Raw genomic sequence first — 16,933 nt, 5'->3', positions numbered from 1 at the left:
CTCTGCTAGGAGGCGTCCAGTCTCCCCAATGTAGAGGAGACTGCATCGGGAGCAATGGATACAATAAATGACATTGGTGGATGTGCAGGTAAAACTTTGATGGATGTGGAAGGCTCCTTTGTGACCTTGGATGGAGGTGAGGGAGGAGGTGTGGGCACAGGTTTTGCAATTCCTGCGGTGGCAGGGGAAGGTGCCAGGACAGGAGGATGGGTTGTTTGGGTGGTGGTGGGGGGGGGGTGTGGACCTGATCAGGTAGTCACAGAGGGAACGATCTTTTTGGAAAGCAGAAAGGGGTGGGGATCTCTCTCCCCTTTTTGGACCTCTCCATCTCCATTAATGACGACCTACTTGACACTGACATTTTTTACAAACCCACCGACTCCCACAGGATTACACCTCTTCCTACCCTACCTCCTGCAAAAATGTCATCCCACATTCCCAATTCCTCCACCTCAACCGTAACTGCTCCCAGGAGGACCAGTTCCACCACAGAACACACCAGATGACCTCCTTCTTTAGAGATCGCAATTTCCTTTCCCACGTGGTTGAAGATGCCCTCCAATGCATCTCATCCACATCCCGCACCTCCGCCCTCGAACCCCACCCCTCCAACCGTAACAAGGACAGAACCCCCCTTGACCTCACCTTCCACTCTACCAATCTTTGCATATACCGCATCATCCAACGACATTTCCACCACCTCCAAATGGACCCCACCACCAGAGATATATTTCCCTCCCCACCCCTTTCCGCAAAGATCATTCCCTCTATGACCACTTGTCATGTCCACGCCCCCCAACAACCCACCCTCCCCTCCTGGTACCTTCCCCTGCCACTGTAGGAATTGCAAAACCTGCGCCCACACCTCCTCCCTCACCTCCATCCAAGGCCCTAAAGGAGCCTTCCACATCCATCAAAGTTTTACCTGCACATCCAACAATGTCATTTATTGTATCCGTTGGTCTCGATGCGGTCTCCTCTACATTGGGGAGACTGGACGCCTCCTTGCAGAGCGCTTTAAGGAACATCTCCGGGACACCCGCACCAATCAACCCTACCGCCCTCTGGCCCAACATTTCAACTCCCCATCCCACTCAGCTGTGGACATGCAGGTGCTAGGCCTCCTCCACCACTGCTCCCTCACCACCCGATGACTGGAGGAAGAACACCTCTTCTGCCTCAGAACACTTCAACCCCAGGGCATCAATGTGGACTTCACCAGTTTCCTCATTTCCCCTGCTCTCACCTTACCCCAGTTCCAACCTTCCAGCTCAGCACCGTCCCCATGACCTGTCCTACCTGCCTATCTTCCTTTTCACCTATCCACTCCACCCTCCTCTGACCTATCACCTTCATCCCCACCCCCATTCACCCATTGTACTCTCTGCTATCTTCCCCCACCCTCTTCTCTGACCTATCACCTCCATCCCCAGCCCCATTCACCTATAGTACTCTATGCCACTTTCTCCTCACCCCCACCCCCCTCATTTATCTCTCCACCCTGCAGGCTCCCTGCCTCTACTCCTGATGAAGGGCTTTGCCCGAAACATCGATTTTCCTGCTTCGTGGATGCTACCTGCTGTGCTTTTCCAGCACCATTCTAAGCTAGACTTGGGTTTCCAGCATCTGCAGTCCTCGTTTTTACCTAACCACTGAGCCACCATGCCACCCAAAGGTGCTAGAATGGATCCAGTTAGTGATAACGAGCAGGCAGTGTCAGTGCTAATCAGGCAGATAAGGGGTTTCCTCATATTGAAGCTTGAGAAACTTCAATCTTTGCTCTTAACCAACCGTATGAGCTGTTCCTGCATGTGCGGACAAGAGCTAAGTGTGCGGGATGGATGAGAAAATTGACAATGGCATTGTGGAACAGGAGTTGTATAGTCAGAAGGAGTGGAAAAGAATTTCATAATGGTCGGGAAAAATGTAGCAAGGGGCAAAATCGGAAACTGACCCTTCAAAGAATGATCATTGGACCCAAAACATTAATTCTACTTTCTCTCCACAGATGCTGCCAGACCAGCTGAGGTTTTTCCAGTAATTCCTGTTTTCGTTTCTGATTTCCAGCATCTGCAGTTCTTTGGTTTTTGTTTAGTGTAGTTAGGGGACTAGATTCTGCTTTTTGAATCTGCAAATGGGAGTTGTGGGGAATCTTTGATAATGAACAATGATAAAATGACACTTTTATCTTGTTATGGAAGGGCAGAACGTGGAATGATGAGAAATAACTAGCTTCAGCTGCTGTTAGCAATTTCCAGGTCTTAGTACTGAATCTGGAACTTGTTGCCTATAAAGGTGATCAAGACAAAAAAACCTCATAACATTTAAGAAATGTCATTATAGTGTTAAGGGTTTCTATGGAGAGGAATTTGTTAAGTGTGTACAAGAAAATGTTCTGATTTAGTATGTGTATATACCTACTTCAGAAGGTGCAAAATTTGACCTACTCTTGAGAAATAAGGCAGGGCAAGGGACTGAGGTGTCAGTGGGAGAACACTTTGGGGCCAGCGACCATATTCTATTAATTTTAAAATAGTGGTGGAAAAGGATAGACCAGATCTAAAAGTTGAAGTTCTAAATTGGAGAAAGGCCAATTTTGACAGTAATAGGCAAGAACTTTCAAAAGCTGATTGGGGGCAGATATTTGCAGGTAAAGGGACAGCTGGAAAATGGGAAGCCTTCAAAAATGAGATAACCTGAGTCCAGAGACACTACATGCCTGTTGCGGTGGACTACATGTCCACGCCCCCCAACAACCCACCCTCCCCTCCTGGTACCTTCCCCTGCCACTGTAGGAATTGCAAAACCTGCGCCCACACCTCCTCCCTCACCTCCATCCAAGGCCCTAAAGGAGCCTTCCACATCCATCAAAGTTTTACCTGCACATCCAACAATGTCATTTATTGTATCCGTTGGTCTCGATGCGGTCTCCTCTACATTGGGGAGACTGGACGCCTCCTTGCAGAGCGCTTTAAGGAACATCTCCGGGACACCCGCACCAATCAACCCTACCGCCCTCTGGCCCAACATTTCAACTCCCCATCCCACTCAGCTGTGGACATGCAGGTGCTAGGCCTCCTCCACCACTGCTCCCTCACCACCCGATGACTGGAGGAAGAACACCTCTTCTGCCTCAGAACACTTCAACCCCAGGGCATCAATGTGGACTTCACCAGTTTCCTCATTTCCCCTGCTCTCACCTTACCCCAGTTCCAACCTTCCAGCTCAGCACCGTCCCCATGACCTGTCCTACCTGCCTATCTTCCTTTTCACCTATCCACTCCACCCTCCTCTGACCTATCACCTTCATCCCCACCCCCATTCACCCATTGTACTCTCTGCTATCTTCCCCCACCCTCTTCTCTGACCTATCACCTCCATCCCCAGCCCCATTCACCTATAGTACTCTATGCCACTTTCTCCTCACCCCCACCCCCCTCATTTATCTCTCCACCCTGCAGGCTCCCTGCCTCTACTCCTGATGAAGGGCTTTGCCCGAAACATCGATTTTCCTGCTTCGTGGATGCTACCTGCTGTGCTTTTCCAGCACCATTCTAAGCTAGACTTGGGTTTCCAGCATCTGCAGTCCTCGTTTTTACCTAACCACTGAGCCACCATGCCACCCAAAGGTGCTAGAATGGATCCAGTTAGTGATAACGAGCAGGCAGTGTCAGTGCTAATCAGGCAGATAAGGGGTTTCCTCATATTGAAGCTTGAGAAACTTCAATCTTTGCTCTTAACCAACCGTATGAGCTGTTCCTGCATGTGCGGACAAGAGCTAAGTGTGCGGGATGGATGAGAAAATTGACAATGGCATTGTGGAACAGGAGTTGTATAGTCAGAAGGAGTGGAAAAGAATTTCATAATGGTCGGGAAAAATGTAGCAAGGGGCAAAATCGGAAACTGACCCTTCAAAGAATGATCATTGGACCCAAAACATTAATTCTACTTTCTCTCCACAGATGCTGCCAGACCAGCTGAGGTTTTTCCAGTAATTCCTGTTTTCGTTTCTGATTTCCAGCATCTGCAGTTCTTTGGTTTTTGTTTAGTGTAGTTAGGGGACTAGATTCTGCTTTTTGAATCTGCAAATGGGAGTTGTGGGGAATCTTTGATAATGAACAATGATAAAATGACACTTTTATCTTGTTATGGAAGGGCAGAACGTGGAATGATGAGAAATAACTAGCTTCAGCTGCTGTTAGCAATTTCCAGGTCTTAGTACTGAATCTGGAACTTGTTGCCTATAAAGGTGATCAAGACAAAAAAACCTCATAACATTTAAGAAATGTCATTATAGTGTTAAGGGTTTCTATGGAGAGGAATTTGTTAAGTGTGTACAAGAAAATGTTCTGATTTAGTATGTGTATATACCTACTTCAGAAGGTGCAAAATTTGACCTACTCTTGAGAAATAAGGCAGGGCAAGGGACTGAGGTGTCAGTGGGAGAACACTTTGGGGCCAGCGACCATATTCTATTAATTTTAAAATAGTGGTGGAAAAGGATAGACCAGATCTAAAAGTTGAAGTTCTAAATTGGAGAAAGGCCAATTTTGACAGTAATAGGCAAGAACTTTCAAAAGCTGACTGGGGGCAGATATTTGCAGGTAAAGGGACAGCTGGAAAATGGGAAGCCTTCAAAAATGAGATAACCTGAGTCCAGAGACACTACATGCCTGTTGTGGTGAAAGGAAAGGCTGGTAGGTGTAGGGAATGCTAGATGACGAGAGAAATTGAGGTTTTGGTTAAGAAAAAGAAGGAAGCATATGTCAGGTATATACAGGATACATCGAGTGAATCCTTAGAAGAGTAAAAAGGCAGTCGGAGTATACTTAAGAAGGAAATCAGGAGGGCAGAAAGGGGACATGAGATAGCTTTGGCAAAGAGGGAGAAGGAGAATCCAAAGGGTTTTTACAAATACATTAAGGACAAAAGGGTAACTAGGGAGAGAATAGGGCCCCTCAAAAGATCAGCAAGGCAGCCTTTGTGTGGAGCCACAGAAGATGGGGGAGATACTAAACAATTTTTTTGCAACAGCATTTACTGTGGAGAAGGACATGGAAGATATAGAATGTAGGGAAAGATGGTGACACTCTCACAACCCCCAACCCAGACAGACACACACACACACAGACAAAGACCCACATGCACACATATATTTTGTGGGGTGAATTTGTACTTGCAGGGTTACATTGTACTTTGCTCAAAAACTGCATGCATTCATGTAGAACTCTGTGCTCAAAAACTGCATGAATTTATGTAAAACTCCGTTATCTCACTTTTTAGATTAGAGTCAATCTAAACATCATGGCATAGACAGAAAACACAGGGGCCAACACCTTCAACATATTGTCTAGCTATCACCATTATTAACAGCTAACCTGCAAATGCAACTTTAAAAAAAAAACGTTTTGTGACTTACACACGAAAGAAGTGAAACTATCACTGTATTCTAACAGATGAAAGGCTTAACAATCAATTTTTCAATGTATAATTTCAGTTATATCACACTGTAAATTTTTGCTATAAATTCTGTGTTAGGATTGAGCCCTCCACTATCACCTGATGAAGGAGTGCCACTCTGAAAGCTAGTGTGCTTCCAATTAAACCTGTTGGACTATAACCTGGTGTTGTGTGATTTTTAACATATTAGCAAAAGTAGCTTGGAAGACAAGTTGATAGGATCAAGACCATTCCGAAGAACATTAGATCATGGAGCCAAGCAGCAAAAAGATTATTTTAAATTTTGTTTTGTGCAATGAAACAGGTTTAATTCATAATTTCAGTAAGAGCTCTTCAGCAAAAACTCATCAAAATATCAGAGAGCTTCACATCGATTTTGAGATGAGTGAATTCTAAAGCTAGATTATTAAATGTAGATAAAGTAAATTGGGAAAATAAATTGAAGGATATCACGGTAATTATAGATTTGTAAACATTTTAAATAATATTTCATTAAAAAAATATATTTGAGTATGCTTGCAAAGAACATTAATGCAGATTGCATGCATTTCTATAAGTATATAAAAAGAAAAAGATTAGGGAAGATAAATGTAGGCTTCTTACAGTCTGAAATGAGACAATTGATAATAGGGAACAGGAAAATGGCAGATCAATTAAACAATGATTAATGTTCCAGCTTCACAGAAGAAGACACATAACTTTCTGGAAGTGCTAGGAAAGCAATATTCTTTTGCGAAGGATGACTCGATGAAAATTAGCATTTTTGTGATAACAGTACACTTCAAGTATACAAATGGCATTACACAAAGTCAACATGGACTTATGAAAGAGGAATTATGTTTGACAAACCACTCAAATACTTTGAGGATGTAACTAGTAGAATGGATGAGGGAGAACTGGGGATATGGTATATTTGGGTTTGAAAGCTTGTTATTGTGCAAAATCAAAGCACATGGATTGAAGGTGGTCAAATGTAGTATTTCTTAGTCTGGACACAAAAAAACTGCACATGCATGAATATATTCTGCTGTTTGATATGCTGGAGAGGAGAAAGTGAGGACTGCAGACTCTGGACATCTGTGTAAAAAAGCATGGTGCTGGAAAAGCACAGCCGGTCAGGCAGCATCTAAGGAGCAGGAGACTCGACGTTACTATGGGAGGGTGCCCAAGGGGGCTGAAAGATAAATGGGAGGGGGTGGGCTGGGGGGAAGGTAGCTGGGGATGCGATTGGCAGATGAAGGTGGGGGGGGGGGGTGATGGTAATAGGTCAGAGTGGAGCAGATAGGTGGGACAGAAGATGGATAGGTAGGACAGTTCAAGAGGGTTGGATCTGGGATATGGTGGGGGGAGGGGAGATGAGGAAACTGGTGAATTCGATATTGATTCTGTGTGGTTGGAGAGTCCGAAGGCAAATGATAAGGTGTTCTTATTCCAGTCTTTGGGTGGCTAGGATTTGGGCATCCTCCACCAGCCCTGCACCCACACCTCCCCCCTCACCACCATCCAAGGCTGCAAAGGATCCTCCCACATCCAGGCAGGGATTTTCCTGCACATAGAAACACCTCATCTACTGTGCCTATTTCTCTCGATGTGGTCGCCTCTACATGGGGGAGACAGGATGCCAACTTGCAGAATGTTTCAGAGAACATTTCAAAACACATGCACTAATCAACCCCACTGCCTTGTGGCTGAACACTTCAACTCCCACTCCAAGTCCTCCAAGGACATGCAAGTCCTGGGCCTTCTCCATCGCTAAATCCTAGCCACCCGATCACGAGAGGAAAAACAACTCATCTTCCACCTTGGGACCCTCCAACCACACGGAATCAATGTCAATTTCACTAGTTTCCTCATCTCCCCTCCACCCACCTTATCCCAGATTCAACCCTCTTGAACTACCTTACCTGTCCATCTTCCTTCCCACCAACCAGCTCCACCCTCCTCTCTGACGTACCACCTTCACCCCCACCTTCATCTCCCTATCGCACTCTCAGCTACCTTCCCCCCAGCCCCAACCCCCTCCCATTTATCTGTCAGCCCCCTTGGCCCACAAGCCTCATTCCTGATGAAGGGCTATAGCCTGAAACTTTGATTCTCCTGCTCCTTGGATGCTGCCTGACCAGCTGTGCTTTTCCAGCATCACACCCGACTCTGATCTCCAGCATCAGCAGTCCTCACTTTCTCCTAAAAACTAATTTGTGCCTAGCAGGTGATAGAGTCATAGAGATGTACGGCAATGAAACAGACCCTTCAGTCCAACTCGTCCATACCAACCAGATATCCCAACCCAATCAAGTCCCACCCGACAGCACCTGGCCCATATCTCTCCAACCCTTCCTAATCATATACCCATCCAAATGCCTTTTAAATGTTGCAATTGTACCAGCATCCACCGCTTTCTCTGGCAGCTCATTGCGTACATGTACCACCCTCTGTGTAAAAAAGTTGCCCCTTAGGTCTCTTTTATATCTTTCCACTCTCACCCTAAAACCTATGCCCTCTAGTTCTGGACTTCCCCATCCTAGGGAAAATACCTTGTCTAAATACCATATCTATGCCCCTCATGATTTTATAAACCTCTATAAAGTCACCCCTCAGCCTCCGGCACTCCAGGGAAAACAGCCCCAGCCTCTTCAACCTCTCCCTATAGCTTGGATCCTCCAATCCTAGCAACATCCTTGTAAATCTTTTCTGAACCCTTTCAAGTTTCACAACATCTTTCTGATAGGAAAGAGACCAGAAATGCACGCAATATTCCAAAATTGGCCGAACCAATGTCCAGTATAGCCTCAACATGACCTCCCAACTCCTGTACTCAATACTCTGACCAATAAAGGAAAGCATACCTTCTTCACTATCCTATCTACCTGTGACTCTACTTTCAAGGAGTTATGAACCTGCACTTCAAGGTCTCTTTGTTCAGCGACACTCCCGAGGACCTTACCATTAAGCGTATGAGTCGTACTAAGATTTGCTTTCCCAAAATGCAGCATCTCACATTTATCTGAATTAAATTCCATCTGCCACTTCTCAGCCCATTGGCCCATCTGATCAAGATCCTGTTGTAATCTGAGGTAACCTTCTTCGCTGTCCACTACACCTCCAATTTTGGTGTAATCTGCAAACTTACTAACTATACCTCTTAGGCTCACATCCAGATCATTTATATAAATATTGAAAAGTAATGGAAAAGTTCTAGCCAGTTGGTTGTGATAATGACAAGATATTTTCTTTGGGATGTTGAATGAGGGATAAATTTTTGCCAGGACAGGAGCAATAACTCCATTGATCTTCAAAACAGTGCTGTGGTTGTTTTATTATGTCTTACAAATCTGAGTGTCAGTTACCTAAAAGAAAGCAAGACAGACAGGCAATACTTCCTAGTAGTGCATAGAAGTTTCAGTCTTTATGCTCAAGTACCCATGATGGGATTAAACCCACAAGCTCTCACTCAGGTTAATGTGCTACTGAGTCATAGCACTACTGAAGGAATGTTCTTTTCCTGAGGATTTAGCAAATTCTCCTGATTTCCATGACTTGAAACCAAAATAAAGAGAAAACAGATAGAGTTAAAGTCATATTTGAGAATTCTCCATCATTTTTACAAGGTGGTGCATCTTGGTGGATATTTGATGACCAGTATGGACATAATGGGCTGAAGGGTATCTTTGCATAGTGCTAAAAACTGTTTGACTCAATCTTCCATATTACCTAAGTACGGATACTTCCAAATTTTTTGGTTTGCGTCCTTGGACTTTCATCAGCTAATTACAGGACTGACATTTTAATCTGCATTCTTTCCAGTTTCCAACAGTTTAACAGTTTTTCAGTGTTTTTACTTAATGAAAAGAGAACATGTTCTCATAAAATTTCCTTTCAACTATCACTCAATGCCCTCAAAATAATATTTCATTACTCTCTTACATCATTACAATCACCTCAACTCTGATCAATGTTGTACCTACTTTAGTCTACATTTTATTACTTTCCAGTGAAAATACCAGACTGTCCCTTCACTCCTGCAACAACTCTCTTCCTCGCTTTAAAAGGGTTTAAAACATTAGCAGAAATTTCTAGAATCTCAATAATCTGATACAAATACTCAATGATAACACTTTTCTTTATAAAAGTTATGATTTTCAGTGAGAATGAGACTGTTCATGCTCAACAAACTCACTATGTTAGACAATGCTGCATAAGCAACAGTGGACATTTTTATTCAAGTAAAACAAAAAACTGGCTTATTCCCAACCCACTACATATTTCTCCTTGCTTTATGTTTCATTTTCTCATTATGTTTTTGGAAAAAATGTAGTTTCAAGGGTTTTAGACAAAAATAAGCAGTCTTACCCCAGGGGGACGATGTAGTGCCGGGTAGTCAGTATGTAGGCTCAGTTTCCCACTTGTGTAAGCCACATTGTTGGCACCAGCCTTATCTTCCACTTGCCAGGTAAGCCTTTTAAAAAGAGGAGAGGCAAATAAAACTACATTAAGCCATATCATATTCTTGCTAAAGTAGTTCCCTGAAATATAGTATTACTTAATTTGGCCAAAAATAATGAGCTTAAAATTGTATACCTTGTTCACTGCCTTTAACTGTATTTAGTGGTAAATTGGTATTGTGTAAAATATTAAAGTGTAGTTAGCAATGCAACAAATGTCTTTGTACTGTAACATTTCTGTCAAAAGCATATGAACTTGCTACTGGGCCCAGACATTATTGTAATGGAAATCACATAATTTAGAACTTGGTGTCTTGTTTAATTAATATTTTTGGAATTTTTCCACAAGTTTATATTTCTTGAAATTATTAACCAAATCTAGGCTAGAATTTGAAAACTGATGCTAATAGCTGCCAATACTATTTACGCACAAATTGAACAGCAACTTCATATCAGTGGAAATATGCTGCGAAACATGAAAATCTCAAAAATACCTGCTGTCTGAGATGCACAAAGAGGGCATCCCACTCTCTGGTTCTTCATTTCAATGTGTTGAACAGCATGACTTTTTAGTATGGTAAAAACTGACTAAACTTGGCAAAGAAAGTAGAGGCTGTCCATTTCAGATTCAGTCATCTCATTAACATGGTAAAAGTTAATTATGCCTGAAAACCCCAATGGCACTGAAAATCAACTTTTACAATCAAATTTTACTGCTTTACATTTTGCTGGGGGATTTAAGCTTTAAAGTAACAATTTGTAAAAACATTTTCTTTCTGTCTTTTTCACTCTTTCAATCTAATCTTTCCCTGTTTTTATTTTCAGCATCTTTCTGTATCTTGACATTGGTTGCACTATCAAACACATCCTATTTCATTCCTCTCGACCCAGTGACCTCATTAGTAATTGATAATGGGGAAAACTGACAGCTTTTAATTCTCTCTGGTGTAAGATTTCTATCTGGTGTGGGGTAGAACAGGGGGATTTAAATGTCCTCTGTAAACTTGAGAATCATTATGACAGGATTCTCACTTCCAATTGGGGGACTTAACTGTGTTGGGGTTCCTGGAGATCTGGAGATTGGGTCAGGGGAGACAGTGTCGGTTTTGATGGTGGGCAGTTGGTCACCAGTGTACTCATTACAATCTTTCCTTCCAGCTCAATCCCAAATATATTAGGACCAACAGACAATCGTGCTTCAAGGGCACTATCTGCTCAAGGGGCAATTATGGATAGGTAACAAATGTTAGCCCAGCCAGCAAAGCCCACATTCTCTGAAAGAATGCAAAAATTCAGCCCACTCTGAAATAACAGTAATTGTACTTCTATTTACGTCTCATGCATTAAAATGTAGCAATGGTTAAGTCAACCACATTATTTAATATTCCATAGCATTGCACTTTCATGTCGGTCTTTATTTACCGTCTTCATAAATATATGTGATTCAAGGAATTGTAAATTACTTGATTAGAAGTACCATGTGTTTTAATTATTCTTCCTGCTTGCCTATGCTCTTTCCAGTTGATAACTTATGTTTTTTACTGAGGGCAGTATGGAATGAAAACTGTAAGGAGAAAAGCAGCAGGGTTTAATTTCAGGAGTACAATTTGCATCATATATTAGAGTATATATCAAGATTTGATAATCAAAAATTAACTTATTTTAAACATTACATTTTTTAAAACATATACTTTTATTGGAAAATAGATTTTTAATATTACAAGTACAAAACAATACAATTCAAAACAGTACAAAAAAAACCCAAGTAAAAAAAAACCCAACCCACCCTCTTGTGCAACTGTATAAACATACATAGAAAAGTATAGAATAAAAACCCAAACTGGCTATTTAGCTAAATAAATAACCAACAACAAACTAATAAATAGTAATAACTCAGCCCAGCCAAACAAAATACTCATACGTTCACAGTTCCTCTTCCCTGGACATTGGACTTGTAAAACACAATCGTTATGGATATATAAAAGCCTTTATTAGTGTGGCAGATAAATCTGTGTCAAGATATTCCAAAAAGGACTGCCTTATAAAAATTCTCAGTTTTGTGGTGTACCATATTTGTGAGAAAATCCAAGGGAATATGCTCCATAACAACCTTCCGCTAACCCGACAGGCCCAGGGGGTTTTCAGATATCCAACCTAGCAAGATATTCTTTCTTACACAGAAAGTGAGAATATTGAAAAGTTTTTCTTATGTGTGTCTGGAGGAAATACAATGGGCAGAGATAGGGTCCTTCTCCACCCTTACACCCAAGGTCCTCTCCATTACGTCCTCCACAGCATTCCAATATGCTTGAAGCCTACCACAGGACCAGAGACAATGGGGAAGAGTGCCGATACCAACCTTGCACTTGGGACATGTTGAAGATACCCCTGGTTTAGATTTTGATAAACGGTCTGGAGCCAAGTGGACCGTGGGGAGAATCTTCAACTATAAAGCATGGGTCCTATTGCAAATTGATATCTTCCTTGCATTCTCCCAAATATCCTCCCATGCCTCTGAAGAGACTTCAACACCCAGCTCTCTCTCCCACATCGTGCAGAGTTGATCAAACTCACTTGAGAGGGCACCCCCCAATTGATGATATAACGTACTGACAGAAAGTGTACTCGTATCACTTAGCACCCACCCCCCCTCCCCATGTCAGATTTGTAGGGATCAGTCAAAAGTGTGGTCATTTTAAAAATAAAATCCCTAACTTGAAAGAAAATGAAAGAGGTCTCTATTTGATAACTCATACTTCCGTACTACCTGACCGAAGAACATCATTACGTTTCCCTCAAGTAAATCGCTTATGCAAGATACACCCCTAGCTGCCCAACATTTAAATCCTGAATCTGTCGTATTCGGTTGAAAACTCAGCATACCCACTAAAGGGTAAACAAAGATGTTTTGTCAATATTGCCTTCCGTCTGCCAAACTGCCCTCCATGCATTAACAGTCTGGATAATTATTAGATTATGGCAATATTCCCTAACTGTCCTCATTTTGTCCAAAAAAGGGAAACTGGTAAGGGGGTACGTTGCTTGGGAGGCTTCGATATCTAGCCATATTGAAAGAGGATCTCCACAAACCTAATTAGTCATGTAGGACAAAAGCGAGCTTAGTTGGTAATTTTTAATGTCTGGAAGGTCCACTCCCCCCAGTCTATGAGGCAGTTGCAGTTTAGCTAATTTAATGAGGGGCCGCTTACGATGCCAAATGAAGGAGTTGAACCAACCATTCAGCCTCCTGAGAGTTTGCTTATTGAATATTGGGGGACCATCTGTACAGGGTATAGCAAAAGGGGGAAAGTAGTCATCTTAATAAGCGCTGTCCAACCAAACCATAAGACTGGAAGTGCCTCCCATCTTTGAAGATCTTGTTTAATTTTTTCAAATAATTGGATAAAATTGGCTTTGAACAGCACATCCAGAACTGGAGTAATGAATATGCCCAAATACACAAAACCTCCCATGACTACCTAAATGGGAATCTATAGTAGCCCCCAAGAGCTAGCTCCCTCATAAGACCACCGATAGGCATAGCATCTGATTTCGCAAAATTAATCTTATAACCTGAAAAAGCGCCAAACGCGCAAATGCATTGTATCAGATGAAGTACTAAAACTGCTGGATTTGTCAAAAAATTAGGACATCGTCTGCATACAACAAAATCTTATGTAATTTTGACCCCACTTCTGGAGCTGATATATTGGGATCCCCACGAATGGCCTCCAATCGGTGGTTCAATCACCAATATAAAAAGCAATGGTGAAAGGAGACTGCCCTGCTGGCTGCCCCTAAAAATATTAAAATTGCTTGATCGTACCCCATTGGTGATGACCGCCACGAGAGGGCCACCGTAGAGTACCTTTACCTATTTTATAAAGACTTCACACAAACCAAACTGCTCCAGAGTGTAGAAAAGGTACAGCTACTCAACTCAGTCAAATGCCTTTTCTGCATCTAGAGAAATCACCAACCCCTGTATTGACTGTTGTTGAAATGCTTGAATTACATTAAGCAGCCTTCTAACATTATTGGAGGAACTGCGATCCTTGATGAAACCCATTTGATCCTCTTTAATAGTAGAAGGTAATACAGTCTCCAGCCTTAATGAGAGAGTCTTAGAGAGGATTTTAAAGTCCACATTTAAGAGTGAGATGGGCCTGTATGAAGCACAATCTTACAGGTCCTTCCCTTTTTTAAGGATAAGTGAAACACTGGCTTCTCTCAGAGATGGTGGGAGACAATCATGACTGTATGGATCATTAAACATATTGAGCATCGGGCCTGACAATATAATTATAAATTCCTTATAGAATTCACTGGGAAGTCCGTCAGGACCAGGCACCTTTCCACTCTGAAGCTGTCTCACAGCTTCCTGCACTTCTTGCTCTGAAAATGGGGCATTGAGAAAGGACTCTTGTTCGGGACTCACGGGAGCTTCAGGTCCTTAAAAAAAGATTCCATTTTGGCCTGCCCCTCCTTATAATCCTCGGATTGGTATACCTTAGAGTAAAATCTCTGGAACGCCACGTCAATCTTTTTAGAATCACAGGTTAGGTTCCCAGACCTTCTCTAATCACCGTAATGGCTTGTGGGGCACTCCTTTTTCTGGCGAGATAAGCTAAGTATTTGCCTGGCTTGTCACCATGTTCATATAACCTTTGCTTTGCAAAAGCCAGCTCCTTCTTTGTCGTCTGCGTCAGCACGGAATTCAATGCAGACCGCAGTGCCGTAATCCTCTGTTGCTTGACCAACGAGAATCTGTTAAAGTAGGCCTTCTCGGCTGCCTTCAACCATGCTTCAAGGAGACGTTGCTGCCCACCCTTCTGCCGCTTCCTACTGGTGGAATAAGAAATAACTAACCCCCTAGCATAGGCTTTGGCAGTTTACCTGGGGATGGATGAGCTACCAACTGAGCCTAAGTTGATGTCCAGGAACGCCTCAAATTCTCTCGAGAAATACTCCACAAACTTATTATCCTTGAGGATAAGGGATCTATTCGCCAGTACCTCAAACCCACTGTAACGTCCTTAATCTTTACCGTAAGGTACACTGGAGCATGATCAGAGATGGTAATATAACCAATCGTACAAGATACCACCAAATCCAGGGTTACCACAGGGGTCAATCAATCTTTGTGTGACATCTGTGCAGATTGGAGAAAAATGTAAAATCCCTACCTGTAGGGTGGAGACGCCTCCAGACGTCCAACAACCTTAATTCCCCACACAGACCCACTAACTGTTAAGTTTGTACAGAGAGTATCGATGGACCTTTGGGCAACCTGTCCACTGTGGGATCCATGAAACAGTTAAAATCTATATATAATGATGTGCTGGGATTTGAGACTTATCAGTTTAGAAAAAGCGTCGACCAAAAATGCAAGGTGATGAGCTGGAGGGCAATAAGCATATAAAACACCATATTCTTCCTCATTTATCAAGGCTTTAAGAATTACAACTCAAAATGTGTTGCTGGAAAAGCGCAGCAGGTCAGGCAGCATCCAAGGAGCAGGAGAATCGACGTTTCGGGCACGAGCCCTTCTTCAGGAATCTTCCTCGGGCTCATGCCCGAAACGTCGATTCTCCTGCTCGTTGGATGCTGCCTGACCTGCTGCACTTTTCCAGCAACACATTTTCAGCTCTGATCTCCAGCATCTGCAGTCCTCACTTTCTCCTTTAAGAATTACAAACCTCCCGTGTGTGTCTTTAACACATTCTCACAATTTAAATGGGAGATTCTTCCTCACCAATATAGCCACTCCCTGACTTTTGGTATTAAATGATAAAAAATAAACTCAGTTAAAGCCATTCTGCAGTAATTTCAGATGCTTCTTGTCATCCAAGTGTGTCTCCTGTGACAAAGCAATATCCACCTTCTCCTTTCTGAGACTCAAGAGTACCTTCTTCCTCTTAACTGGTGAGTGACTTCCCTTGATATTCCAAACACACCATTTAATCAAGTCATTAGTCATAACCTTCTGCAATGACATTTAAATTCCAAGGAGGAGGAACCCAAACCACAAACCGCTGAGCCTTAGTGTCACATGATCCACCAAATATAAAAACTACATGAACTAAAACCACTACATTTAACAAACCTACAAAACTATTGAGTATTAATAACAATAAAAACCAAAAAACTAACCATCATATAAAGCGCTGACAGCGCTGATTAGAGGAACTCACCCCCTGCCCAGAGGGGGCAACTACCCATTTCAAACTGCCCATAAGTAGGCATCCAACCATCCCAGCCACCTTCACTGCTCCCAGCTAGAGCCGCACCGCAAACACAAGCAGAAAAGAATAAACACCCTATAGAATACCAATATGAATAAAAAAAAATTTCTTAAAAAAAAGGAATACCCCACCCATCCTTTAGTGTGTCCTAACTTAGAAATTGAAAATGTGCATCTCAACCGCTGCCAAACATAGTTTAAACCAAATTATTATCAATAGAGGAAAATAAAGAAAGATAAAGCTCTAACCAGACTTCCTCTGTTTCTTTTACAAAACGATAAAGACATACCCAAACAACACTATTTATACATACTAAAATTGTTCAAATTAGGCTAATTTGACCACAAAATATCTTGCCTTCTCCGACCTGTCAAAGAGATGTATGGATCCATCTCATGTGTTCTGAAGCACCGCCGGATACCTCAGCGAGTACTGAATCCCAAGCTCCTTGAATCTTCTCTTGACACCATCGTAAGACTTTCATTTCCAGATCACCACCGCTGAGAAGTCCTGAAAGAACATGATCTTAGATCCCTTGTAAATTAGGGCCTTCGGATCCTTCCCCTGGCCTCTGGAAGCTTTCATGACTCTCTCCTTATCCCGGTAATGATGGAACTGCACCAGGAGAGGACGAGGACATTGACCCAGACCCAATCTCCACGCTGCGACCCGGTGAGCCTTCTCTATCTCCAATCCTCTCATACCAGCCTCCAAGTCAAGTAATTTCGGCAGTCAATCCTCAACAAATTCTGTAGGTCGCTCACCTTCCTTACCCTCAAGTTGATT

General features: G+C 42.6%; 1 protein-coding gene across 4 annotated transcripts in view; it reads right to left on the bottom strand.

The window, feature by feature from the left end:
* The window catches only part of bbox1 (butyrobetaine (gamma), 2-oxoglutarate dioxygenase (gamma-butyrobetaine hydroxylase) 1), a 220,637-nt gene that overhangs the window by 41,168 nt on the left and 162,536 nt on the right, over window positions 1-16,933 (bottom strand). For all 4 annotated transcript variants that reach the window (XM_072592701.1, XM_072592703.1, XM_072592702.1 and 1 more), the window contains exon 5: window positions 9,811-9,916. In XM_072592701.1, coding sequence (XP_072448802.1) covers window positions 9,811-9,916 — 106 coding nt within the window. The remainder of the gene's footprint in view (window positions 1-9,810; window positions 9,917-16,933) is intronic.

The sequence above is a fragment of the Chiloscyllium punctatum genome, chromosome 22 (genome assembly GCF_047496795.1).
Source record: "Chiloscyllium punctatum isolate Juve2018m chromosome 22, sChiPun1.3, whole genome shotgun sequence".
In the NCBI taxonomy this organism is placed as follows: Eukaryota; Metazoa; Chordata; class Chondrichthyes; order Orectolobiformes; family Hemiscylliidae; genus Chiloscyllium; species Chiloscyllium punctatum.
This window is presented reverse-complemented; position numbering and strand designations above follow the sequence as displayed.